At 47.3% G+C, this 27,898-nt stretch overlaps 1 protein-coding gene and 2 long non-coding RNA genes across 6 annotated transcripts in view; all 3 read left to right on the forward strand.

The window, feature by feature from the left end:
• The first annotated feature begins 5,531 nt into the window (after window positions 1–5,531).
• Window positions 5,532–11,928, forward strand: LOC125129005 (uncharacterized). The gene is made up of 2 exons (XR_007135381.1): window positions 5,532–7,737; window positions 11,148–11,928. It is a non-coding gene; the product is annotated as an uncharacterized LOC125129005 (long non-coding RNA).
• Window positions 11,929–19,049: 7,121 nt separating this feature from the next.
• LOC125128754 (uncharacterized) lies at window positions 19,050–21,722 on the forward strand. Its single transcript, XR_007135302.1, has 2 exons — window positions 19,050–19,923; window positions 21,345–21,722. It is a non-coding gene; the product is annotated as an uncharacterized LOC125128754 (long non-coding RNA).
• A 3,229-nt stretch (window positions 21,723–24,951) lies between these two features.
• Window positions 24,952–27,898, forward strand: part of ZFAT (zinc finger and AT-hook domain containing) — a 157,450-nt gene continuing 154,503 nt past the window's right edge. For 3 of the 4 annotated variants that reach the window (XM_047783202.1, XM_047783205.1, XM_047783203.1), the window contains exon 1: window positions 24,952–25,514. In XM_047783202.1, coding sequence (XP_047639158.1) covers window positions 25,496–25,514 — 19 coding nt within the window. In that variant the 5' untranslated portion in view covers window positions 24,952–25,495. Of the gene's footprint in view, window positions 25,515–25,585; window positions 27,287–27,898 lie in introns of those variants that run through there. The other variant, XM_047783204.1, reaches the window with a different exon arrangement.

The raw sequence follows: 27,898 nt of genomic DNA on the forward strand, positions 1-27,898 counted from the left end.
TGGGTTTGTTACTGCTAAGCCATGATGGGAACTCCAGGGGGAGGTTTTCTCAAGACTTGGTGTTCACCTTTATACGGCTGATGCTGTAGTAGGCATTCAGTATATTTTAAAATGACCTAACTAAAGAAATCAGGTTATATAAATGCCAGGAGAAGGAGGGAGATAAGGCACATGTTTCGTTATTGGACATGTTCATAAAACTAACCAGCTCCAGATTTCTGGATGTATTCCTCCGGACCAAAGCCTACTCCAGTGCCAGGCTTTGAATGAATGAATGCAGCTTCTTCTGGAAGAAGTTGGCACAGGCCAATGGGACCAAACTCAACTCACTTCTCATGGTTTTTTTTCCCCCCAGATCTGAGTTCAAAACAACGCCCAGGCCTTTTTAAGGATTTTAGATTTTCCAGGTGTAATTTGATAAAACATGTTAACACATAATCTACAACAAACTTTATCTCATATGTTCAAATGACACAAATGATGAAATTTAAAAGATTTCCCTTTGAGGAGTTTCCATCCTGGCACAGCGGAAACAATCCTTCTAGGAACCATGAGGTTGCGGGTTCGATCCCTGGCCTCGCTCAGTGGGTTAAGGATCTGGCATTACCCATGAGCTGTGGGTAGGTCAGTAACTCAGATCCTGAGTTGCTGTGGCTGTGGTGTAGGCCGGCAGCTACAGCTCCAATTAGACCCCTAGCCTGGGAACCTCCATATGCTGCAGGTGTGGCCCTAAAAGGACAAAAAGACAAAAAGACAAAAAAAAAAAAAAAGCTTTCCCTTTGAGAGTAGGAGCAAGTCTGAACTTCTAGTCAACATTGTACCAGAGGTTTTAGCTAGGGCAATAAGGAAGACAAAGAAATATAAAGAATGTGGATTGGAAGAAAAAAAATGTCATTTTTTTCAGATGCTACTATGTGTACATTAAAGAATCTATACTTACAACACTATTACTTATAACAAAGAAATCAATACATAAATATCACTGTACTTTCTATTCCAGAAAAAAATTGATAGATTTTTAAAAGATAATAAAGTATAATTTCAAAAGTATCAATTACTATGAAATAAATCTATGAAAAATGTGCAAACCTTATAAAGGTAAAAATTTTAACCTTACTGAGAGATATTAAATAATATCTAAAGGACCATTATACCATGTTCACGGACTCGAAAAATCAATATTTTGTATGTGTCAGTTCCTCCCAATCAGGTTCAGTGCAATCATGATCAAAGTCTTAGTAAGTTTATTTTGAAGAATATTACAAACTGCTTCTTGAGAAAAAGGAAATTTTTAGGAGGATTTTAAAATCAGGTATCAAGACACTAGTATTTTTGTGATCAAGACAGTGTGGTGTTTATGCAAAGTTAAAAACAAAACAAAACAAAACAAAAAAACAGACCAGTGAGACCGAATGGAGAGCTTAAAAACAGGCCTCACATATATGGGCTTGATATATGACAGAAGTAGCAGTAGGTAAAGGACAGTGTTTTCAGTAAAATAGGGCAATAGGACATCCTTACTGGAAAAAAATTTAAATTATACCCCCCCCTCACATTGTATGTAAAATCAGTTCCAGGTGGATTAAAGACCTAATTTGAAAGGCCAAAACCTAAGCTTTTAGAGGATCCTAATAACTTTAGAGTATCTTAGTAACTTTGAAGTTGGTGTCTCAATAGAACAAAAAAAAAACAAAAAAACCACTAAATGTAAAGGAGAAGTGATAAAAAGGACTAAAAATTAAAAGTCCTGTTCATCAAAAAATACTATTAAAAGAATTAAAATACAAGCCACAGAACTATCTTTGTTTTTTTTGTTTTTTTGTTTTTTTTTTTAAGGGGTGGTGGTGCGTTGATTGTACCTACGGCGTGTGGAAATTCCCAGGCCAGGGACTGAACCCGCCGCACCACAGCAGCCACCCAAGCTGCTGCAGTGACAGTGCTGGACCCTTAGCCTGCTGTGCCACAAGGGAACTCCACAAGCCACAGAGTAGAAGCATGTATTTGTAACATATAATTTTTAAAAAGGGATGGCTAGTACTCAGCATACACAAGAAATCATAAAGATAAATGAAAAAAGGCAAATAGCCTGGTAAGAAAAAAGTGGGCACAGATATGAATGTGCACCTCACAGGAAACTGTATCCAAATGGCTAACCTATAAAACGCAGAAATGTTCCACCTCATTGTCCACTGGGGAATACAAATTAATATCACAGTGAGACAGAGCTACACAGCCATGTGACTGATCAGAATATCAAAGACTAACAATTCTAAGTGTTGGCTGTGATGTGGAAATTCAGAAACTTACACTCCCGATGACAAGAATGGCGCTGGCACACCTGCTTTGGAAAACAGTGGCATTATCAGAGTTCCCTGGTGGTACAGTGGAGTTAAGGATCCGGCGTTGTCACCGATGTGGCTCAAGTCGCTGCTGTGGTACAGGTTTGATCGCTGGCCCAGGGACTTCTGCGAGCAGCTAAAAAAAAAAAAAAAAAAGAAAAGAAAAGAAAATGCTTTTTAAAAAACTACCCAGGAGTTCCCGTCGTGGCGCAGTGGTTAACGAATCCGACTAGGAACCATGAGGTTGCGGGTTCGGTCCCTGCCCTTGCTCAGTGGGTTAACGATCCGGCATTGCCCTGAGCTGTGGTGTAGGTTGCAGACGTGGCTCGGATCCCGCGTTGCTGTGGCTCTGGCGTAGGCCGGTGGCTACAGCTCCGATTCGACCCCTAGCCTGGGAACCTCCATATGCCGCGGGAGCGGCCCAAGAAATAGCAACAACAACAACAACAGACAAAAAGACAAAAAAAAAAAACAAAAACTACCCAAACCCCACATGTTTCTAAGATGCGATAAACATTTGATGATATAGTTAATGGACAAATCCAACTATTCAACACACTATGCACACTCATTATCAGAAATAAGCTTTGATCTTGTTATCCACCTTTCATTAATTCTGGATTTCATCAAGACCGAAGCCCAAGTGGCTTTTAACCAGCACCAGAGACCAGAGATACTTGAGGCTAATTTGCATCTCCTTTGGTCTACTCAGACCTTAATAAAATGATGGCACCTTCATTATGATGAAAGAGGAATTAGAGATACAAAATTCCAGGGCCTCAGAAAGAGTAAAGAAAAGATCTCAACATAAGAACAAAGAAGCACAAGTGGCCTAGATTCCACCCCTGCTGACCTGGAGGCCGTGATTTACCTGATTTGGGTCTTCACAGTTACAAGTTCCATAAATGTATTTCACAAGCTTGGTATATTTAGCTGCCCTTTGGAGGTATGTGAGTTATACATAATAGTAGTCAGCAATTTTGTTGGGACTTTGCTGATTTGGTGTTTTGGAGAAGTGTTGAATTTTATTTTAGAAAATCTATTAGGAAAAATGTTCATATAAGCCAATTACTTACATAAATGAGATTTCAGAAAGAATGCTTAAACAAGGTTTCCAAATAGTCTAAACAGCTTTAGAAAAGTGAAGAAGGTGTATTCCAGGAACAAATTATAATTATAATAGCATCAACCCCCCCTCCTCCACGAAACAATAGGCTATGAATTTTAGCAGACTGCTTATGATCATTAGCAATGATTAAGAATCAGCATGGTGGGAGTTCCCCTTGCGGCTCAGCAGAAGTGAATCCAACTAGTATTCTTGAGGATCCCTGGCCTTGCTCAGTGGGTTAAGGGTCCGGCATTGCTGTGGCTGTGGTGTAGGCCAGCAGCTTTAGCTCTGATTCCACCCCTAGCCTGGGAACTTCCATATGCCGCAAGTTCGGCCCTAAACGGCAAGGGAAAAAAAAAAAAAAGAATTAGCATGGTTTTATAGGGAAAGTTTTTCTCATTAACCTCATTTCCATTTTTTAATTTTTTTTAAATTTATTTATTTATTTATTTATTTATTTATTTTTTGTCTTTGTTGTTGTTGTTGTTGTTGTTGTTGCTATTTCTTGGGCCGCTCCCGCGGCATATGGAGGTTCACAGGCTAGGGGTCGAATCGGAGCTGTAGCCACCGGCCTACGCCAGAGCCACAGCAACTCGGGATCCGAGCCACGTCTGCAACCTACACCACAGCTCAGGGCAATGCCGGATCGTTAACCCACTGAGCAAGGGCAGGGACCGAACCCGCAACCTCATGGTTCCTAGTCGGATTCGTTAACCACTGCGCCACGACGGGAACTCCTAAATAAGTTTTTTAAGAGCTGTGTGGTTAATGAAACTGTCGTGCCAAACTCAATGACCTCAGTTCATCAGCCTGCCCCTTATAACTCTTGATTAATACCTGGGTTGAGAGGAAGAAAATGTACTTATCAACTGTACAGGTGACCCAGAACTGGAGGAAGAGTTGACACGTTGCACTGCACACTCACATGTAGAAGGATTTAAACGTGTTCCAAAAGGGGATCGAAACAGCTGAAAACCAGTAGGTTAGAAAAAGTTCTGCAGCACAAGTTCAGGATTGAGACGATCTGACTGGAGTATTTGCCCAGCTATAAACTCAGGGCAGAATCTTTCTGCCTCCATCGCCATTGCCAAGCAGGTGTGGCAGACTGCACAGTCCCCCACAGCAGAGTGACACCCAGGTACAAGTGGGTACTAAATGCCATGAGGACCTAAACAGGGAGACGTCCTAGGCGGGATTCCAGGTGGCTCCCAGGACTCTCAATTCCTGTGCGCATCCTGCACAGCCCCTTGCCTGCGAGTCTGGGCGGGCCCAGAAATGGGATGGACTTCCTTCCGGCAATTGGGTAAAAGGAGCAAGAGCTTTTGCAGAGACAGTGAAGGTCCCAGACCAGTTGACTTGAAGTTCATCTAAAGGGATTATCCTGGATGGGGTGTCTTAATCAGATGAACCCTCAAAGGGGACCAGACCTTCATAAGGAAGAGATTTGAGTACAAATGATTCTCCCGATGGCTTTGAAAAAGTACGGAGAACAAATGCAGGAGCGAGAAGCCCATGTAGCCCAACTCTGGCATTTTCTCCTCATAGCCTGCAGGTCCTATTGCCATGCAGTGAAAAAAAAAGTCTCTCTTTGCCCAGAAAGGAAGGGCAGTTTAACTTCTGGCAGGCCGTGGTGGAACTATAACCTTCCCAGGTGCCTGGCGAGCAGAAAGAAGTGGTTCCATTATCTTCACCATCCTTCGGAGACAGGGAGGAGATGCAGGCTCTGAGGTCTAGACCCACACATCCTGCCTGCTAGGTGTGTAGACCCGGGAGCTTCTGCATCCAGAGCTAAGAGGGGCCCAGACTTGACGTGGCTGTAGGAGGCACCCGCATATGGGTGGTAATTGAATTCGAAGTAAATTGTTCGTCACCCAGGAAGAGTGTCAACAGGAAGAACAAAAATGTGCCAAAGAGTCCTGGAAAACACCTGTTTTTTTTTTTGTTTGTTTTTTGTTTTTAAGATTTCTTTCTTTCTCTTTCTCTCTCTCTTTCTTTTCTTTTCTTTTCTTTTCTTTTCTTTTCTTTTCTTTCTTTCTGTCTTTCTTTTTTCTTTCTTTTCTTTTTTTCTTTCTTTCTGGTTATCCATTTCTTTTTTTAATTTTTTGCCATGACTTGTTGCGGCTTCATCACCCATTTAAGCAACAGCCAGCAAAGAGCAGAGCTGACTGAGGCGGAGCTGCCGTCCAGGGGCAGGAAGGAAATGGGGAGGGAGTGCTGTCAGGAGCAGGGAACAGAGGAGAGAGGAAGGGAGGTCAGTGGCCCTAACCACGGCCGAGAGCCAAGTTCAGTGCAGATCCGAGAAGGGCTTACTCAAGGTTGAGAAGGTCTTTGGAAATCTTGGCCAGAGCAGTTTCGGAGGTGTGGTGGGGCCGGAGCAGAGTCAGGTATTGGAGGGTAAATACAATACAGAGTAAGGGCGAGGATCATTCTTTCCAGAGCTTTGTGCCTGGTGGGGAGAGACAGGAGGAGACGGACTGTGAGCAGGGAGCGAGGACTTGGTTTGAATCCTGAGGGGAAGGAGTCCATACAGACGGAGAGGCTCTGGGTGCAAAACAGAAATCATAACGTGTTTTTTCTCTTACGTATTTAAAAACTTCCTCCAGCACCTACTGAGTATAAGGCCCCTGGTTGCGTGGTGACTGTGGAGGGCCAGGGCTGTAGAAAGGCTGCATGTTGAGTTTAATGATTTTTCCAGCCTATTCTTAGAAATGTCTTCAAAGCTGTGCTAACAGGTTGGCTCTGGCTGATAAGGTGCCATCGCCCCTTGCCTCTGATGTTATGTGGTGCTCAGTCTTCTAGACATTGTTCCACTAATTGGCTTCCCGGAGCTGCTTGCTCGGCTGTGCCAAGGGCGATTAACAGACTGTGCTGATGCGGCTCCCAGCCCTCGCGAGGGGCAGCACGTGAGCCCGTCCTTGGGAAGCTGGAGGCCGGAGAGGGTCCTTCCGAAGGCCGGAGCATCCCATGGTTCCGGAGCCCTGAGGCTAAATTCCACGCAAGGGCCCTTGTGCTTTATTTATTTTCCTCTAGGTTGACCCATCCTGGGAAAGACTTGGGACAAAGCACCATTGTTTAGCTTGTGGATGCAAGAAACAGAGAAAAAAAAAAAAAGCGTAGTTAAGAAGGGAACAGGACATTCTAAGCTTGGGCTTCTCAACTATCTGTAACAAAGGTTTATTTTGTTTAATTTCTTGGTCTAGACTAATGCTGACTCTCACTTCCTGTCATTGGAACCGTAACACATTGTTCACAGACCTGCCCTAGTTCAAAGTCCATGCTTTGGTCAATTTCTCCTTCTAATAATGATACTAACGTAGGCACTTTATGCATGCCCAGGTTAGGGTGGTCAGCCGGCTTCACCTTTGGAGCCCCAGGAGCCCGGGTCAGAGGCTTCTCAGCTCTCTTCCCTGCAGGTTTGAGTGTGTACCTTCCAGTGGGTTTCCCCGGAAACAGGCCCCCAGACAAGGATGTGAGTGCTAGATTATGGGGACATGATCCCAGAAAGTATTGTTAAGAGATTGGGAAAGTGACAGAGCTCCTGCTGTGGCGAAACAGGCTCGGTGGTGTCTCGGGAGCACTGGGACGCAGGTTTAATCCCCAGCCCAGCACAGTGGGTGAAGGATATGGCATTGCCTCAGCTACAGCTTAGGTTGCAGTTGTGGCTTGGATCCAATACCTGGCCTAGAAACTGCACGTGCGTGGGTCAACCAAGAAAAAAAAAATAAAGAAAAAAGTAGACAGAGAAAGAAAAAAGATTGGGAAAGTGAAATGAGGCTGGGAAGAAGTCACTATAGGGGCATGATAAGCAAATCATGGGGGTGACTGGTCTCCATCCTGCGGGGGATGTTCTGAGAGAGCAGGGGACGCTCACCTGGAGTCAGCCTGCTCAGGGCACAAGGAGCGTCAGTGCAGAGGCACCGCTGCCAGGTCATTCCTCCTTCCCTCCCCACCTCCTGCCTGCAGGCTCCAGGGGGCAGAGACAGCCTCCAGGCAAGGACCTGCAGGGGGCTGGGGCTAGAACAGCCGGATAAGGGCGGGGGTCAGCAGCCTCCCTCTGCAGTCCAGTCATGCCAGCGTGTGCCTTTTGCTCTGTGCCCCCCTCAGTGCTGTGTGATGATCTGGCCCCTCGTTTCTCTCCCCTCCTGAAGGCTCGGACCTCCGAAGGCAGAGGCTGTTCCCTTGATCTCTGAACCTCACGGTAGGGTTCTTTAGCAGCCAGAAGATGCAGAACGCGTGACTCTGACCCTCCCAACACCCCAGGGTGGGATCGCTCTTCGCCTCATTTTACAGGTGAGGAAACCAAGGCTCTGAGACGGCTGTGGTTGTGTAGCTAGCCGTAACCACAACGGCTAACCAGTGGCAGACTCACGTCTCCCAACTCCAAATCCCGGGTGTTTTTCCTTCTGATTACAGCCGGCTAGAATTTTTATTTCCATTCGTTACCACCATGCTGCCCCAACATACACACCTACACACACCATTGACTCCCAATCTCTACATACTTGGTACCTTTTTATTTTTAATTAATTAATTAATTAATTAATTTTAGGGCTGCACCTGTGACATATGCACATTCCCAGGCTAGGGGTCAAATCAGAGCTGCAGCTGCAGGCCTACACCACAGCCACAGCAGTGCCAGGTCCGAGCCGAGTCTTCGGCCTACACTGCAGCTCACAGCAGTGCTGGACCCTCAGTCCACTGATTGAGGCCAAGGGTCGAACCCAAATGCTCATGGATCCTAGTTGAGTTCCTTACAACGAGTAACAGGAGTGTTAATAGATACTTACAAGTTGCAAACCCCCCAGGGTCTATGGAGTTGTCTATTCTAAGGCCATTCAGAATAGCCCCAGATGGATTTCACAGTATAAAAGAAAGGCAAGGAGGAGTTCCCACTGTGGCATAACGGGATTGGCGGTGTCTTGGGAGTGCTGGGACACAGATTTGATCCTGGCACAGTGGGTTAAGGAACCAGCGTTGCCACACCTGCGGGGTAGCTCATAACTGATGCTCGTATCTGATCCCTGGCCTGGGAACTCTGTGAGCCTCGGGGCGGCCAAAAAAGAAAAAAAATAAAAGGAAGGCAAGGTGAGTGGCTTTAGCCCCCTCACATTCACTGGGAACTCTGTCACCGGGGTCCTACCCACCCTGCGTCTTCTGAAGGTGTGTCTGATTTGGGCAACTCTTCAGCAGGCTCAGCAGTGTCTGTCCCCTTGGCTGTTTTCCTGGAAGGACTTCTGAAGCTGCTTCGGAGTGCAGCCCTGGGCCTCATCCGATCACTCTGTCCATCGCTCTGCTCTCCTGCTGCGCTAGGCTTCTGCTTCCTCAGCCAATGTCTTTCGGTCCCCATCCTGGGGCCTTGGTGTGTGCTCTTTCCTCTGTCTGGAGTAGAGTTCCCCTGCTTCTGCCTAATTACCTCCCCCTCCTCATTCATCAGCTCTGGTGTCTCCTCCGGAGGGAGGACTTCCTGCTGTATCCCTGCCTCCCCCACCCCCAACACCCTTACCCCTCCCCCAGCACCCTGCCCCTCTCCTCTTGGCAATTCTTCCAGCTTCAGCGTGGACAAGGTTTATTGGGGTCATTTGTGGGCAGGACGACTTCCCCTTTTAGAGTCTAAATTTCCTGAGAAGAGGGAAGAGTGTCTGGGTTGGCTCAGCCCACTCCTTCTTCGGCCCAGAGCTGGTGCTCAGATATCTGAATGCATGAATGCATTAACGACCAAATGAAAAGCCAGTCTCACCAGCTCCTCCCAAGGTAGCCATTATTAATCTCATTTTAGAGATGAGGCAGAAATTCAGAAGGGCCCAGCAGCTTTTGAGGATGGCAGCTCAGCATCCCTATGTAGAGCTGCCTGATTTCAGCACCTCGGGGACTTGGTGAAGGAGGCTGAGCGGGTGCAGTATTTAGGGAAATTTGAGTCTCACCTGTTTGTGTTCCTTACTGATGCTCGTGAGATGCTTTCGTTGGCTATGTTGATAGGAAACTGAGAGAAAAGCAGCACTAGACTGGAGGAATGATGATCATGCAAGATGACCCTGAGCCTTGGTCTGTTGTGGGGGCGAATGAACCGGGATTGACGGTAACAGGTCGACCAAGAGACCTGAACAGCCACACATTGCAGAGTGATTTCCTTGCACCAAACACTGGGTTGGTTGTTTTGGGTTTTTTTTTTTTTGGTGTTTTTTTTTGTCTTTATCCTGAAGGAATTGCATTGTTTGCTTGGAATAATTGGCAAGATGTAAAGTAAGCAGGGTAGGCGTTCCGGCTATGGCGCAATGATCAGTGGCATCTTGGGAGCGCTGGGACGCAGGTTTGATCCCTGGCCCAGCGCAGTGAGTTAAATAGCCCGCGTTGCTGCAGCTGAGGTCCCAACTGTGGCTCAGATCTGATCCCTGGCCTGGGAACTCCGTATGCCACAGGGCGGCCAAAAATAAATAAATAAATAAATTTAATTGAATATTTAAAATTTTTTTTTTAAATAGAGCAAGATTGAAACCCACTCACTGGTCTTGTAGACAATTCCTAGGATAGGATTTGAGGGTCATGGTCTTCCCTCTCCCCTCCGTGACCCTGCGAATGAACTTGAGTTCTGACATCGGGGGCCAGCAGAGCCCTGGTCCCTGCTCCCCAGCCTGCTTCTGAGCTGCCTGAGACGCTGGTTTCTGACTCAGCCTGGAGGCTGGCCCTTAGCCGTCTCTGCATGCCTCCTGAGGCCGATGCTCTGCCTTCTAAGAAGGTTCTCAAGTGCACATATCCGGGACAGACTTGCCGTTGGCATCCGTAACATTTTGTTGTTATTTTTACTTTTTAAAAATTCTGACTCATGTTTTATTTTGCCTAACCCTGGACCCAGTGAAAAACATGTTTTACTCCCTTGGGATCATGAGATCCACTTTGCTTTAATGGTGATGGCGTGACATGTCATGCATTTAATCTCTGTTACAGGCTTCCTGAGGGATTTATTGATTTATTTTATAGCAAATGAACAAACAAAACCCCACCCCCCTCAGGTTGCTCTGCTCCCTCAATATTTCATTTGCAGATTAGGGGCCCAGAGGAAACCCCTTAAAGAGTAAAAAGATAGGAGCTCCCATTGTGGTTCAGCGGCAATGGACCCATCCATGAGGATGTGAGTTCTATCCCTGGCCTCGCTCAGGGGGTTAAGGATCCGGTGTTGCCGTGAGCTGTGGTGTAGGTCAAAGACACAGCTCAGATACAGCATTGCTGTGGCTGTGGTGTAGGCTGGCAGCTGCAGCTCCAATTCAACCCCTAGCCGGGGAACCTCCATATGCCATGAGTCCAGCCCTAAAAAAAAAAAGTATAAAGATAATAAAACATGGAAACAGAAATACTAATGGAAAAACCATGTAGCCCTGCTGTTCTGATGGTTACACTATGTCCTCAAGCATTGTCAAAGATCACCATGTTTGTTTTATTTTGAATTTAGTGTTTTTTTTGGAATACATATTTCTTTGGTTGGACATAGAGTCAGCTCCACCAACTGTCCAAGGCCCGCGCTGGTCTCAGTGCTGCTTCTCACTGTAATTCTGTGCTTGGGGAAAAGCGTTCATGGCTCTCGGGAGGTTTTATGTGGTTGTTCCTCCCAATGCAAAGGTCTCAGGCCCCTTTAAGGCCCTGATAAAAGCTGAAGACCTTCCCCGAGGAAAAACGTGTCGTGCTAACACAATTTTGTATAATTTCAGGATGTTCATTTACCCTCCCCAAAGCCATGGACTGGGATGAAAACTGCTCCCAACTCCTTCCGGCCCTGACACGGGACGATGATGCTGAAGTTTATCTAGGAAGAGGCACAAATCGGACAGCCTACCCTAATAAATCATGGAGTAGGAACAGGTGACAAGCACACACTTGTGCCCATGTGACTTCACTTCTGCCAGCTCCCTCCAGCGCAGGACAAATGGTGGGTGTGGTCCCCCCCACCCCGTGCTGAGCTGCTGACAGGAGCGGGAGCAGAGGCAGGACTGGGCTATGCTGATCTGATAAGAGGATTAAGTTTCGGCTTCCCTCCCACCAACCCTAATGCCCGGGACTAAGCGGCTGCCCAAGCTGAGCCCTTTCTCAGATGGAAAATGTCTCTCTGCCCAGGCAATCGCTGCCTGCCAGTTCCCAGAGCCACCAGCTTCTCCCCCAACCCCAACAACACCTTTGCCCAGGTGGTGCCCTCTGTCAGCAATGCCCCGCCCCTCTGGTCAAATACCCACTTGTTCTTCCAGACTGGTTCAGGTTTCACCTCTGAGCTGTTGCCCTAGTTCTGGGGGAGGGTTTAGCTGCTCCCTCCTGTGCTCTCCTGGCCCCAGGCCCACCCCTCTCTTCCCACGCAGTACGTGTGGACCTCCGACAGTAGTTATTTTTCTCACATGATTATCTTTCCGTTGATAGGATGAGCTTCCTGAGGACAAGGACCAGCTTCCTTCGCGGGGTCTGGCATATAATGGTTTCTTTATAAATGTTTCTAGGTTGCTATGGCTGAGTATCTGTGTATATGTGTATCTATGTGGGTGTCTATATGCATATATTATATAGACAAGCTACAGAAAGAAAGTGGCTGATATGATACAGGGTACATGTAGCAGACAGACACCCTAGCGAAGCAGCAAGTTCATGAAGACTTCTTTCCTAAGAGTAAAGGTAATCACAAGGGCACTTGAGAGCAGCCTGAAGTGCAGGGAGCGGTGTGATATGGGGGCAACTCAGAGCAGACACAGAGCGTGCTCTTGGCTGGGCAGAGACTCCACGTCTGGGGCCTGGACATGGAAAGCAGCTTTGTGGCAGAGTCTCTGAAGAGCCTCCAGAGGCAGGAAGCTGCCCCTGGGGCCCCACCTGCCTTTCTCGCATTTATAACAAGAGTGAGCTCTCTGAAAGGTTTTCTGCAGGGGTCTCATTTTCCTAGTGCATCTCACAGACCAAATGTTTATTAAGCCTTCATACTTTTTTTTTTTTTTTTTTTTTGCTTTTAGAGCCACGCCTGTGGGCTACATCACAGCTCACAGCAACATGGGATCCTTAACCCACTGAGCAATGCCAGGGATCGAACCCGCATCCTCATGGATACTAGTCGGCTTCATAACCTGCTGAGCTACAACAGGCATGCGCTAGGCCTGCAGGCTTTTATTTTCTTTTGATTAACCCTCTGGGCCTTAACTCTAAATTGGGAGGAGGATGAGGCTGGTCCAGCAAACAAGGCATCCTGGACAGATGGGGAGGGGGATGCTCCACCAGCGGGAAACACTTCTCAGGATGAGTCACATCAGAAATGGGTGGTGACACCATGATGAACTGCCAGTGACAAGACACACATGGAGATTGCGGCGTCTAATGGAACATTCGAGGGGCAATCAAGAGATGCAGCACTACCTCCACCTCTGAGCAATCGCCTGTAGCCGGACACTTTGGAGCCTGTTTTCCAGGCATTGGGCTAGTCCAGAGGTTGGCACGTGTGTTTACCCACAGACCGCTTTCCTGGAGTCCATCTTGTTATTAAGTCCAGCAGGACCAGCAGATAAAGGAGAAGCAGCAGGGAGGGGCCCAGAGCCCACACCCCTCCCCCAAACCTGATAACCCTGGCGGCAGGAAGGTCCCAGAGGAATCCAGTTTGATACTCTTTGCACTAAATTACTCCTCTTACCCTGGGGATCCCGAACTCAATGACCCTGAAGTCCAGATGGAAACATAAAAGGGTGATACCTGCTTGTTTAGGCTGTGGCAAAATTGGGGTGTCCTCACAGAGGGAGCCCCAGGGGAGAAGCTGTGCTTCTTCCACGGGAGTGATTGTTGCTAGACTCTGGCAGGCCTAGTAATGCAGCAGGCTCTGTGCTCCCTGAACAGATTTTTCCAGTGAAGCCAGAAATCCAGATTTTTCCATGAACTCACCTAATTTAAAAAAAAAAAAAGTTAACGTGGAGTTCCTATCGTTGCTCAGCAGTTAACAAACCCAACTAGTATCCATGAGGATGGAGGTTAGATTCCTGGCCTTGCTTAGTGGGTTAAGGATCCAGTGCTGCCATGAGCTGTGGTGTGGGTTGAAGATGTGGCTCAGATCTCGAGTGACTGTGGCTGTGGCACAGGCTGGTGCTGCAGCTCTGATTCGACCTCTAGCTTGGGAACCTCCATATGCCGCAGGTGTGGCCCTAAAAAAAGAAAAGACAAAAAAAAAGTTAATGACTATTTTTTAGAGCCATTTTAGGTTACAGAAAAAAATGCACAGAAAGTACATGGAGTTCCCATTACCGCCTTCTCGCCCCATTCCCATTTCTCCTGTTATTAACATCTCGCATTAGGAGTTCCCGTCGTGGCGCAGTGGTTAACGAATCCGACTAGGAACCATGAGGTTGTGGGTTCGGTCCCTGCCCTTGCTCAGTGGGTTAACGATCCGGCGTTGCCGTGAGCTGTGGTGTAGGTTGCAGACGCGGCTTGGATCCTGCGTTGCTGTGGCTCTGGCGTAGGCCAGTGTTTATAGCTCCGATTCGACCCCTAGCCTGGGAACCTCCATATGCTGAGGGAGCAGCCCAAGAAATAGCAAAAAGACAAAAAAAAAAATCTCACATTAGTATGGTACATTGGTTATAATTGATGAATCAATATTGATGCATCATTACTGACTAAAGTCCATGGTTTACATTCATTCTTTGTTTTGTATATTCTATGGACTTTTCTCTTTTTTTTGACTGAGCCTACAGCACGTGGAAATTCCCAGGCCAGGGACTGAACCTGAGCCACAGCAGTGACAACACCAGGTCCATAACCCCCTGAGCCACCAGGGTACTCCTATTCTGTGCATTTTGACAAATGCATAATGACATGTATCCACCAACCCAGTGACATACAGAGTGGCTTCACTGCCCTAACCGCACCCCCCCCCCCGCCCCCATCCCACCTTTTCATCCCTCCTCACTTACTCCCCCTCTGCCCAGGAATCCCTGGCCAGCACTGGTCTTTTCACAGTGTCTCTTCTTTCCTGGAATGTCATACAGTTGGAACCGTACAGTCTGTAGCCTTTCCAGATTGGCCTCTTTCACTTTAGCAGTGTGCATTGAAGATTCCTCCTTATAACTCCCAGTTTTTAACTGTTGAAAATAAATTAAAATAGTCACAAAATGCTGAAAGGCAGACCTTCATCCTATACCTCCCTTAGTGGGATGAAGAGGCACCTTTTATCTTGCTTTTTACAACCAGCATTGGAGGCAGGGGATGGCAGGAGGGAGGATTGATCTCAGAGGTAGAGGCAGGAGTTCCCTGGTGGCTCAGTGAGTTAAGGGTCTGACATTGGCAATGCAGCAGCTTGCGTTGCTGCTATGGCGCTTGTTCGATTCTGGAGTGGAGAACTTCCACATGCTACCGGTGCGGCCAAAACAATACAAAACAAAAAAACCAAACATGAGGGGCCAGTGGCTCCAGAAGGAGACATGGCTTCCTGTTTCCGATTTGGTTTCTGGTTTCATTTCCTATTTCTGGTTCAAGCTCGCTCAGCTTGGGACAATCCCCTCCACTGGTCAGTGTACCTGCCTCGCCCACCATCCCACCTTTTTTTTGGTTCTGTCCCCTTTCTGCCCCACTCCCACTCACCCGACTTGCTTCAGGGAGAGAAAGCACAGTGAAAACGCCCCGGAGGGCCCGTCTCTGTTCTCCCCTCCAGCTGTGTCCCTGCCAGTGTTTGCCCGGAAGCAGCCGGCATAGCCACCCGATAATGAGATTTAGCAGCCTTGGCTGCCGGCAGTCAAAGCCAGTGATAACTGGATAATATTTCTTAGCATGGGGCTTACAGTTTATTTTTGTGCTCACGCGGTGCTCATATAGGAAGCATCACATTTACGTTTAAAACTTGAGGAGCAGCTTAAAAACATGGGGTCAGAATCAAACAGTTTTGGGCTCAGATGACATTTCTGCAGCAGGTGACTAGCAGGATGAGCCTCGCTGAATCCACACCATCACTGGGCCCCAGTTTTCTCATCTGCAAAAATGAGCACACTAGTTCCCTCCCTGAGAGTTACTAGGAAGACTGCTACGGTTGGCTCGCACACAGAAATAGTCATCCAGTATCAATTCCTTGTCCTTACTGATTGCTGGAGACCTGGATTTCAGTCCCAGTTTTCTTATCCTCCAACTTTGTGACCAGGGACTAGTCATAAACTGGAGACCACAAGCCAGGAGCTGCCCTGCTCCTATTTATTTTTGAATTTTTATTGAAAACATTTTTTGTTTGTTTGCTTGCTTTTTTGGCTGCTCTATGGCATGTGGCGTTCCTGGGCCAGGGATCAGATCCAAGCATCAGTTGCAACCTATGCCACAACTGTGGCAACACCAGATTCTTAACCCACTGTGCTGGGCTGGGGATCGAACCTGTGTCCCAGTGTTCCAGAGATGCCACCGATCCCATTGTGCCACAGTGGGAACTCCTAACCCCTCCTTTTTTAAAAATGGAAGTGTAATGGCTATATAACTTTATATAGGTTCCAGGTGTACAGTAAAGTCATTTACAGTTTTTAAAGGTTGTACTCCATTTATAGTTATTATAAAATATTGGCTATATTCCCCACATTGTATGGTGTATTCCTGTGGCTCATTTTAAACCTTGCATTAGTAGCTCTTACTCCTGTCCCCCTATCTTGCCCCTCCCCACTTTCCTCTCCCCACTGGTAGTCACTAGTTTGTTCTCTATGAGTCTGCTTCTTTTTTTAATACTGACAAGTTTACTGGATTTTTTGGATTCCTCGTGTAAGTGATATCATACTGTATTTTCTTTTTCGGTCTGACTTAATTCACTTAGCATAATGCCCTTCAAGTCCATCTATGTTGCTGCAAATGGCAAAATATCATTTTTTTTATAGCTGAATAGTATTCCAGTGTGTGTGTGTGTGTGTGTGTGTGTGTGTGTGTGTGTATCACATCTTATTTATCCACTCATCTGTTGATGGACACTTAGTTTGCTTCCATATCTTGGCAATTGTAAATAATGCTGCTATGAATATTGGGAGTGCGTGTATCTTTTCTGGTTTTTTTTTTTTTTTGGCCACACCCATGGCATATGGAAGTTCCAGAGCTAGGGATCAAATCCAAGCTGGAGCTGTGACCTACACCACAGCTGTAGCAACGCTGGATCATTAACCCTCTTTGCCATGGTGGGAAGACCTATTTTTTCTCGTTAGTGGTAAATATTATTTTAAAGTCAAGGATCTTTTTTTTTTTTTTGCTATTTCTTGGGCCGCTCCCTCGGCAAATGGAGGTTCCCAGGCTAGGGGTCCAATCGGAGCTGCAGCCACAGGCCTACGCCAGAGCCACAGCAACGCAGGATCCAAGCCGCGTCTACAACTTACACCACAGCTCACGGCAACGCGGGATCGTTAACCCACTGAGCAAGGGCAGGGACCGAACCCACAACCTCATGGTTCCTAGTCGGATTCGTTAACCACTGCGCCACGACGGGGACTCCTCAAGGATCTTTTTATATGCACTCAAAAAGTACATGTAACCTAACTCTGCACCTTAATGAATTTTCAAAAACTGAACACACTACATACTCAGGGCCCAGATGGAATCCTCATCCTGCAGGGGCACAACTACCATCCCGACCACTAGGACCCTCAATGGAGCAGTGACGGTGATCGTACCTCATTAAATAGAATCATGTTGTACCTACTCTTGGGTCTGCTTCTTTTGCCCAGCACTTGTATGAGATTCACCCATATTGCTGGATATGGCTGTAGAGTGTCCATATTTCTGTGTTCCAATAAAACTTTATTTATAAAAGTAGAATGAGGGTCATATTTGTTTGGTTTTTAAAATTGAAGTGTATTTAATTTATAAGGTTTTTTTAATTTACAAGGTTGTGTTAGTTTCAAGTGTATAGCAAAGTCATTCCGTTAATATGTATATAAGCTGGATTTATATATTCCGTTTATAGATCGATAGGTTCTTTTCAATGACAGGTTATTATAAGATATTGAGTATAATTCCCTGTGCTGTAAGTAGGTCTTTGTTGTTTGCCTACTTTATGTATAGTGGTGTGTATGTGTCAATCTCAAACTCCTAATTTCTCTCTCTTCCCTCCCCGCAAATTGTCCATTTTTATTACTGATTATTGGAGGGTTGGCATTCTAGGGCTCATGGGCTAAATTCAACCTTCCATCTGTTTTCATAAATAAAGTTTTGCTTTTTTTTTTTTTTTTTTGCTCTTTAGGGCCGCGCCAGATCCTTAACCCACTGAGCGAGGCCAGGGATCAAACCCACATCCTCATGGATCCTAGGCAGGTTTGTTAACTGCTGAGCCCCGAAGGGAACTCCCAGTTTTGCTTTTTTTTTTTTGAAACACAGCCATGCATGCGGACTCAATTCTGCACTATCTATGGCTGCATTGCGCTGCAGGGACAAAAGTTGGAAAGACCATATGGACACAAAGCTGGAGGTATTTTCTAGTGCGTTACGGAATAAGTTTTGGACTTCTTCTGTGTAGGATTCCATTGTGTGAATGTACTAAAACCTAATTCTTCATTTTAATGTTAAGGCGCATTTGTGGAGTCGCCAAGTTGGGGCTGTTAGTAATCTGCTATGAACATCTCACGTATGTCTTTTAGTGAAAAACACGTGTGCATTTCCATTGAGTCTATTCCTGGGAGTGAATTTGTTAAATCACAGGGTAGACATTAAGTTTAACCTTCTCAAAACCATCCACCAGTCCTCCAAAGCGGTTGTGCCATTACTTCTCCCACAAGCAGTGTCTGAGGGTTTTGGTTGCTCTGTATCCTCTCTGCACTTGTATTTTCTGTTTTTATCATTTTGGCCATTTTCTCTGCCCCCGTTTTGGTGCTTCTCTTCTCTCTAGAAGTTATTTCTCAGCATCTGGGGGTGACTGTTTCATCTTTGAATACTTTGTTTCCTTAAGAAGCTCTTCTTCGTATTGTTGCCTTTTGGACATTTAAAGATCAGCATGTGGAGTTCCCTGGTGACCTGGTGGTTAAGGGCTGTGCATTACATAAAAAATTTAACTTAATGCTCTCTTCTCCGGAGAAAGAGAACTAAACATTTCCAGCTTACTTTGTTGTTGTCGTTGTTGCATTTTAGGGCCGCACGTGTGGCATATGGAAGTTCCCAGGCTAGGGGTCGAATCAGAGCTGCAGTTGCCAGCCTGTGCCACAGTCACAACACCAGATCCGAGCCGCTTCTGTGACCTACACCACAGGTCACAGATCCACAAAGCTGGATCCTGAACCCACTGAGTGAGGCTGAGGATTGAACCGGGGATTGCATCCTCATGGATACTAATTGGGTTTGTTACTGCTGAGCCACAATGGGGACCTCCCCGCTTCTTTAAAGTTGATCAGCATGTCGAAGTTCCCGTCGTGGCGCAGTGGTTAACGAATCCGACTAGGAACCATGAGGTTGCGGGTTCGGTCCCTGCCCTTGCTCAGTGGGTTAACGATCCGGCGTTGCCGTGAGCTGTGGTGTAGGTTGCAGACGCGGCTCGGATCCCGCGTTGCTGTGGCTCTGGCGTAGGCCGGTGGCTACAGCTCCGATTCGACCCCTAGCCTGGGAACCTCCATATGCCGCGGGAGCGGCCCAAGAAATAGCAACAACAATAACAACAACAACAACAAAAAGAAAGACAAAAGACAAAAAAATAAATAAATAAATAAAGTTGATCAGAAAACATGGATTTACATGCCTTCACCATCCTGGTTGCCTGGTGAACAACAGGCTTAGCATGTCTGGGCCTCAGTTTCCCCATCTGTAAAATAAAGAGGTTTGATTTCATGATCTTTAAGGTCATTTTAATGCCAATGTTCTGTGTTAAACTCAGGAACCCCTGCAAAGATGTCCACATACATTTCTAAGCAGGGGACGTCCCCCTCCCCTAAATGTTCCTGTAGCATTTATCTGCTGACGGTAGAAAATGGAGACATTTATTTATTCAATTTCTCTTCCTCCAACAAATAGTTTCTGAGTGCCACGATGTTCCAGGTAAGACCCATCAAGGGTCTCCTGTTCTATTCCCAGCTCTGGCAGGAAGCAGGCAGGGAGAGTGGACTGGGTGCCTGGGGGACCCTCTAGCATCCATGGGAGCTTGTACCTGTGCCAAGCGCATTTTAAAAAGGCAAGAGTCATGGGAAATGTCGCCCTGATGAACCTCATCTGTGGCGGGAGGGTGACGGAGGGGAGGGAGGCGTCGAGGCCGGGCCTAAACCTGGTCCCTGGAGGAGGGTGATGGGATGGGGGAATGCAGGTTTCGCCCTCAGCTTTCTCAGGATTTATTTCGTTCGCAGGATGTGACTCCCAGGCCAGACTGCTCATTGCTTTCTCCTGAACCTAAGTCTGTCAGCAAATCTGGTTGGCAGGCGCCTCTGCTACTTGAATTTTGCAGAGACCAGCCTCATTGAACTCACCCAAACACTGTCAACATGTGAAGGCAGGGTGGAGAGAATGCAAATACTAATGAGGCTTGTGAGATATCAAATTCCACAGAGTCTGGTAGGAACACTGCTTTGAATTCTCTTTAAAAGAAAACCTAGCTAGGAGTTCCTACTGTGGCTCAACAGGATTGACGGCATCTTGGGAGGGAGCACTGGGACACAGGTTTGATCCCTGGGTGGGCACAGTGGGTTAAGGATCTGTTGTTACCACAGCTGTGGTTTAGGTCGCAACCGCGGCTTGAGTCTGATCATTGGCCAGGGAACTCCATATTCCAAGGAGTGGCCACAAAAGGAAAGAAAAGAAAACCTAGCTCTTGTGTGTTAATTCATTTCAGCCTCTCAATATAAGCCCATGCAGTAGAGATTGCCACCTTTGTTTTAATGAATGGGGAAACTGATGAGAAGCTGCAAATTGTAGAACTTGCCCAGGGTACTAGTTTCTAAAGGTGGAGCCAGGGTTATGGACTTAGGCTGCCAAGCTCTACGGGCACTGCTCTTTTAAAAAATTTTTATTTATTTATATTATTTAGTCTTTTGACCTTTTAGGGCCTCACCCACGGCATGTGGAGGTTCCCAGGCTAGGGGTCCAATCGGAGCTGTAGCCGCCAGCCTACACCAGAGCCACAGCAACGTGTGATCCGAGCTGTGTCTGCGACTTACACCACAGTTCATGGCAACACCGGATCCTTAACCCACTGAGCAAGGCCAGGGATTGAACCCCCAACCTCATGGTTCCTAGTCGGATGCGTTAACCACTGAGCTATGACGGGGACGCCTATTTTTATTTTTTAAGTTTTATTGAAGTATAGTTGATTTACAAGGTTGTGATAATTTCTGCTGTACAACAAAGTGGTTCAGTTACACATATACACGCATCCCGTCTTTTTCAGATTCTTTTCCCACGTAGATGATCACAGAATATAGAGCCCAGTTCCCCATGCTGGACAGTAGGTCCCCGATGGGCAGTCATGCCACGTGCCTCAGTGCATGTGTCAATACAGGCTTTGCTGTTAATCATGATATTTTTACAAGCAGAGTAACGGAGCTTCATGTTTGTAAGAAAACCTTCACTTATAGGTCAGAATTGGAGGCCTGGCGGCTTGGCCAGCTCTGGTGTTGGAACAGGGAGCTGGATGACATCCCAGGGGAAGCTACCTAATCTAACTCGCCCCCAGTTACTGATGGGCCCAGGAATCCGTGCCCCAGAGTCACAAAGCTCACCTGCCTTAATCGCACTGTCAATAACAGTGCTGTAAAAAAATCACTCCGTGGGAGCCAGGGAATCCCCAGAGGACGAGCCAGATGCCGTCCCCAGAGAAGGCAGGCCGGGAGAGTGGACATTTACCACGGCGTGAGGGTTCACCTGCCCGAGGTCACACAGCTTCACTTCCACGTCCATTGAATTTTGGCTACGTGGTGTTTTGCCTCGGTTTACAATTCACTTCATTGTGTCTCATTAGCATTCCGTGTCATTTACAGGGTCATAGAGAAGCTGAATCTATCAGCCGTTCTCCTAGGACATCTGGCTAATCCGTTAACTTGCACCACCAGTTATGAGCCCTCTTTCCACCTGGTTATTTCGGAGACCACGGTCTTGACCGGCCCTTCCTCATTTTGGTGCAGTTCCTTCACTTCTGGAAATCTCTGACTACTCACCATACACTTACCTGCTCTTTTCAACTCATAATCAGATATACTGAACTTCAGTTAGGAAACAGAACCCCGTATATGCCAAACTTACCTACTTACTGAAACATCCTTTTTAAAAATCCTTTCTTTGAATTATACCTAGATTTGTCATTACACATAATATTAATTTTCCTTTTTGATCATTAAAGATTCATGGCTTTTCACAGACTCCCCTTGTTCTTTTATTTATTTATTTATTTATTTTGTCTTTTTGCCTTTTCTAGGCCTGTCCCATGGCACATGGAGGTTCCCGGGCTAGGGGTCGAATCGGAGCTGTAGCCGCCAGCCTACGCCAGAGCCACAGCAACACTGGATCCGAGCCACGTCTGAGACCCACGCCGTAGCTCACAGCAACGCCGGATCCTCAACTCACTGAGCAAGGCCAGGGATCGAACCCGAAACCTCACGGTTCCTAGTCGGATTTGTTAACCACTGAGCCACGACGGGAACTCCACCCCTTGTTCTTTTAAATCGACAACCATAGCCCTAGTTATTTTTTGTTATCTCCAAGTTGTTACAACCTGACCAGAGGAACCCCTTTCCTTTTCAGCCAACTCCCTTGTTCTTTTAGCAACAGCCAGGCATTTTGGGCTGCAGCCTGGTTTTCTGGCCATCACAAGATGTCTCAGGCCATTCTGACGTTCCCCCTGGCCCCAGATATGGACCCAGCTTCTTTGAATGAGCCCTGGATACTGCTAAGGAAAAATGCTATTGAGATCAATATGTGGGAGCTGAGGATACCAGCGTGCTGGTGATGAGATGGCACTCCGCAGCCACTGAAAAGAACAAACTAGAAAATATGCCGCTTCCTAAGGTCATCATTATGTTCTCAAATTGCTCAAATCATTCTGACATTACAACACTGTTTTCTCTTACACCATTTTAAATGGATTTTTCTCTACGAAGGGCCTATTTAGATTTTTAACACTTCGCTCAGACTATGATTATCCCAACCTCTGATTTTATCATTGCTGTGCGCCTCCAGGCCATTATTTTGAGGTCACGTGTATGTATCCTTTATTAAAACCCGCTTTCAGTAAGCATCTTGTAAAATCATGTTTTCGTGTATATGCGTATTTGTCATATAGCTGTTAGACATAATTATAACATTATTGACACAAATATATTCAGTTATGTAAATGTATTATCCTATCACCAAATGCTATTTCATGTTGATACATTCATTGGCACAAATTCACTCATGTGTGAGCCTTGAGAGGCTGACAGCCACCAGAGGGCCAGAGGGGAACTCGTCTCCTCTAGGAACAATCCCTGAAGCAGGATGCCATTTATTATATGATTTTGATCAATTTATGTTTAATTCCACTAATGTGCCTTCTTGAAATGGAGGCATTTTGGGATAGTATGCACATGGAAAGAAGACAGATGTTTGCTGACTGAAAGGTGCAAATCACCCGGCAGAGCCGGGGTGGACACATCTCTCCCTTTGCAAGTCTGGTCCCAAAGAAAAGGACTATTCCCTTGTCGTGTCTGTACACCTGAGGCCAGGCCTGTTTTCAGGAATAACAGGTGCTCCGTGACTCTTCTTTGAATAGAGAAGGAAGAAAATGTCATGAGAATAACGGAGAAAATCACAGCTGTCCCGATAATTAACCCAGGACCATCATTCATAATCCACAATTTCTTTTCCTTTAAATTTTACTTTATTACTATTCTGAGGCAACTAGGTTTTGAGACACATTTTAAATGGCTTCATTTTCAAAATTCATCTTGGTCACAACATCCAGGAGCAATCCATCTGCTAATCAATATCTAACATTTAAATGCTGCTGTCAGTAAGGCGACCCAGCACAAAACCAATGCCGTCAGCAACCCAGAAGAACTCTGATTTCCTGACAGAAATCGATTCACAGCAAAATAGTGGTTATTGCAAATATTTAGCGTTCTACAAGGGGAAGCTCATCAATGCAACTTTTTGAGCAGTTCACTTGCAAATGAGCTATTCTGACAGGCTCCACCTAGCCATCTATCTTGTGATGTAGGATGTGGTGGGTGTATGCTAATAGCCCTGGGCTTGCCTTGGCATTGGCCCTTTCAGGGGTGTGGTGGGGAGTGTGGGCACATCCTGGCAGGCGATGTGGTGAAGTGGGGAGGATACTGGGCATGGAGAGACCAGTTCCACACCTGGGTCTTCACTGGCACTCAGCAAGCCACATAACCTCTCTAAACATCTTTTTTCACTTCTAGAAAAGAATGCTAGTCATATCTGTCCAGTTTAACCCTTCAGTTGTTGTGAGGATGAAATGAAGGAGTGGGAGAGGAGGTATCTCTGAACATATATTTAAAAGACTGTAAATCTGGGGGTCTTACAATGACTCTTTGTCTCCTAAGAACTGGATTAAGGAGCAAGACAGGATTAAGGAACTCCTGAGAAATTAGCATCATCCTAAAGCTCAATATTCATGCGCGTTTTACTGACTGGAAAACAAGTGCCAATGGGAACGAGTGTGTTCCCTGAGGAACACTGCTGTGCAGGATTTGTGAGAAAAGGAGAAAAAAACCTGCCTGGCTCCTGTGCTCAAGAAGCTCATGGTCTAGCCCCTGGGGAGGGGGTGAGCAGAGAAGTGCAATGGGCACGGAGAAGTGTGGGTGGAGCCGAAGAAGGAATTCTCCAGCTAAGCAGCAGTAGAGGGGAGGTTATTCCAGGAGGAGACTTACAAATAGGCAAAGATTTACACTTTGGTATTTTCCAAATTTCTCACTTGAAGTTTTATTTTTACTTATTTTCCTTGTCTCTGTACTGCATGCACCATTTTAAGTTGACTGATTTTTAAAAATGTAAATGAGTTTAAAAGGAAAACTTTATACGATTACTACCATAAATGAAAAAAGTTGTCCTTTTTATAAACAGAAGGCAACCTTAAACATACACGCAACAAGAAGTCATTAATTTATTCAACAAATAACTGTCAGGCTCAGTTGTAGTTTCTAGAGCCAAGAGGGTGACCAAGGCGAGATGGAGAAAAATTATTGTAATAGCACGGAGAAAACACACAATGACTTAGGAAGGTTCCTTCGGATGGAGTGGTCCCGAGGGCCCGCTAGAAGATGTCGTTTAAGCAGAGATCTGAAGGAAGTGGTACACTAACCACCTTAACACCGAGGAGGAAAACGAGGTCACTACATCTCAACCACATACTGTCGCCTGCAGAGAGAAGTCTGTGAGCCAGGTTCTGGGAGCTGAGCAAGGGTTAGGGAGACTTTCTGCAAGACCATCCGGAGGACGGAGGCAGCCTGTCGCTGGGTGGAGGTGGTTCCAGATAGTTTCTGTCTCTAAGACTAAATCAACTCTTATAGGGGTACTCCTCGAGGAAAGCATCCCACTTGGGAAACACTGCAACCTCTGAGAAGGAGGCAGGCTGTGACTGCCCCGATTGACAAATTAGGTAACTAAGGCCAAGAAAAGTTAAATCTCTGGGAACCGGGACACCGGCGTGGAACTCTCCTTCCTCGTCCGGCCCAGTGGTTCGGTTGCAAGGATCTGCCAGCAGGTAGATGATCCAGGCAGAACAGGGAAGACTCCCAATCCTGCCAGCCCTTTTCCAGGCCTCCCGTTAGCCCATTCCCAGGAGAGGCTCAAAACGCGGAGCGACGGAATCCGCGGAGCAGGATACCAAGCGGGGGCCGCCGACCCGAGCATGCGCAGTAGCCCGGCCCAGCCAGGCCGCGCTCGGCGCGGGGGGAGGGCCGTCCGAGGCTGACGTCCGCGACGCCGGCGTCAGCGCCCCGGGAGGAGGAGGGCGAAGACTCCATCCGCCATGTTGGATGCCGCAGATTCGCCATAACCGCGCCGGCTCTTTTCTTAAAAAAATAAAAATAAAAAGCGAAGCCTCAGCGGGTCGACCCGCCTTCTCGGTGGGCGCGGGAGGGGGCCCGGAAGAGCCCGAGGCTTTTTTTTCCTCCGCGGTGGGGGCGTTGCCATGGAGACGCGGGCGGCAGGTGAGCCGGGCTGGGGGTTGGGGTGGGGATGAGGTGGGGGGTGGGGCGCAGCGCGGCGCGCGGGAAGCCGTTTCGAGCTTGCAGATGGGGGAAGAGCGCGCAGGCCGCCGGGCGGCGGAGGGATCCGCGGCCCGGGGCGGAGAGCGGACGTAACGGCGTCCTTTGACGGCACGTTCAGTGGCTGGAAGTATTCCGCCGCCTTGAGTTTTTATTAAGAAAAAAAGCAACGAGGGTGCTAGCGGAAGAACGAGCAACGGGAAGCCACACGCGCGCGTGCGCGGGGCCGTTTCCAGGGTAACGGGTAGGGCCGGGGCGCACGCCGGCGACCGAGCGCAGGCGTCCTGGCAGGCGGGAGGTTCGAACCCCGAGGCTTCCAACTCTGTCCGCGTGGTCCCTGGGTGGGCCGGTCTCAGTTTGCTCCTCTGTGAAGTGGGTGGCTTCTCTAGACCCATGTACGTGGCCAGGATGTTTTGAAGGGACAGGGTTCCACCGAGCTGCCGAAGGAAAGTTTCTATGTGTTCTACAGAGGGAGCCACAAGTGCCAAGGATTAGCATTGTTGCTACTGGGAACCCGCTAACACCCTGTGATCAACTGTAAATTTATCCTCTACCGGCCGCCCAGCTCTGTGGGCCCCCGTTCCTCACTCTTTAAAGTTAGGCTGAAATGCCACCCCCTCCAGGCAGCCGTCTCTGGCATCTCGGCTGAAGCAGCCTTTCTGCCGGCTGGATGCGAGAGCGCGATGGATCTTCCACGAACACCTGGTCCAACTCCCTTAACGTGGAGCCTGGGGCTCCTTCATCCGCAGCTAACAATAAGCGTGCACGCTGGGGCACTGACCTCACGCTTTTTGCTGCTCATTTCTCCCGACAGCTCTAATTTGTGTGTCATTTACTGACGAGGAACAAAAGTTCAGAGAGGTCAACTTCATACAGTTTGTTAATGGCAGCGCTGAGGCTTTAAAAATCAACTTCCTCCGACTTGGGATGAAATCCAAACTTCAGCGCGGCTGCCTGACTTGTACTTCCATCCCCTGGATTAACGCCTGTCCTCTAGTGGGTGCTCAGTGTGCATTTACTGAGTGGAAGCACGAAGGAACTAAGTGACTGCCTCCACCTCCCTCCGTCGGTCTGGTTCTCTTGCAGAGCCCGTGAGCTTTTGGAAATACAAGCTTAATGTCACAGGCTTACCCTCCAGGACCGCCTCCCCAGCTTCATCTTCTGAGCCTACCGTTTGATACTGAAGCAGCTATGTTGCATGTCCTCCACGCGGGGCGTCGGGGGCTGCAGTAGACACCTGGAGCTTATGCTCGCTGGCTGGCTGACGTCACCGTCCCGACTGCCACGGGGCACTTTTCTTTGCTTCTTCAGTTCAAGCCAAGAGCTTTGCATGGCCCTCCCTGCTTCACGCCAGGCAGGGGTGGGTAGAGAGCCCTTCTTCTCTTGGTCCTGCTCACATCCCATGGTTGGGTCAGATTGGGGCAAGTGTGTGTATAGTGATGGAGCTGTGCCAGAGCCAGAGTAGTGCATCACCTGGTACTTTGTGACAGTAACGGTGTCACTGCAGGACAGCCCAGTAAATTGAGAGATGAGTTGTTGGGAGCTAGGAATAGCGACTTTATTGGGAAAGCCAGCAGATGGAGAAGATGATTGACTCGTGTCCCAAAGAACCCTCTGACCTGAGGTAGAATTCAGGCTTCTTCATACTAAAAGAGCAGGAAGTGTGGCTGGCAGACTTCTTCATGCCGGAATCCCTTGTTCTTGCAGCTCTCCAGGTAGGTTTGTGGCAATATTCCCCTAAACCTCCAGCAAGACAAATGTTATTTTCTACTCTGCAACTCTTATCTCCTTATGAATAGAAAAGTGTTATCCTTTAAAGGGCAGAGCCCTGAGAAGGGGCTCTCCTGTATATTTCAGGCAATAGGCAACTTTCTTTCAGTGAATTAGCTTGTAGCAAAGGCAGTAGAATACAAAGGTTAAAGTCAAAGAAACACCCAGTGTGGCATCAGATTTGTTCTCCCCCGGGGGCAGTGACAGTGTCTTCTCTATTTGCTGACTGCCCTCTGCCAGGTCATTGGGCTACTGCTGGTCTGTGGCACTGCTCCTCTTCTGGAGTTTTACCTATGACAGTTTTTAAAAAGAAACCTGGGCGTTTGTTGTAGTTCTCTTCAATCTGCCGATGTAATAAATAAGCAGAACTCTTGTTTTTAAATGAATTGCCGTCAACTTGTGGTCAGCTATCTTCTGAAAAGAGTTTCTTGTTTCGCCTGATTGTTGGGTCAACTTAGGAGCGCCAGTGCAGTAAGCTGGAGTTGCTTCTGGTCAGTAAGAGCCGGCTTTTCCGTGGTAAACCAGTAAACCAGCTGCGAGGGTAAACTGGAGCTGTT

Source organism: Phacochoerus africanus, chromosome 6 (genome assembly GCF_016906955.1).
Source record: "Phacochoerus africanus isolate WHEZ1 chromosome 6, ROS_Pafr_v1, whole genome shotgun sequence".
In the NCBI taxonomy this organism is placed as follows: Eukaryota; Metazoa; Chordata; class Mammalia; order Artiodactyla; family Suidae; genus Phacochoerus; species Phacochoerus africanus.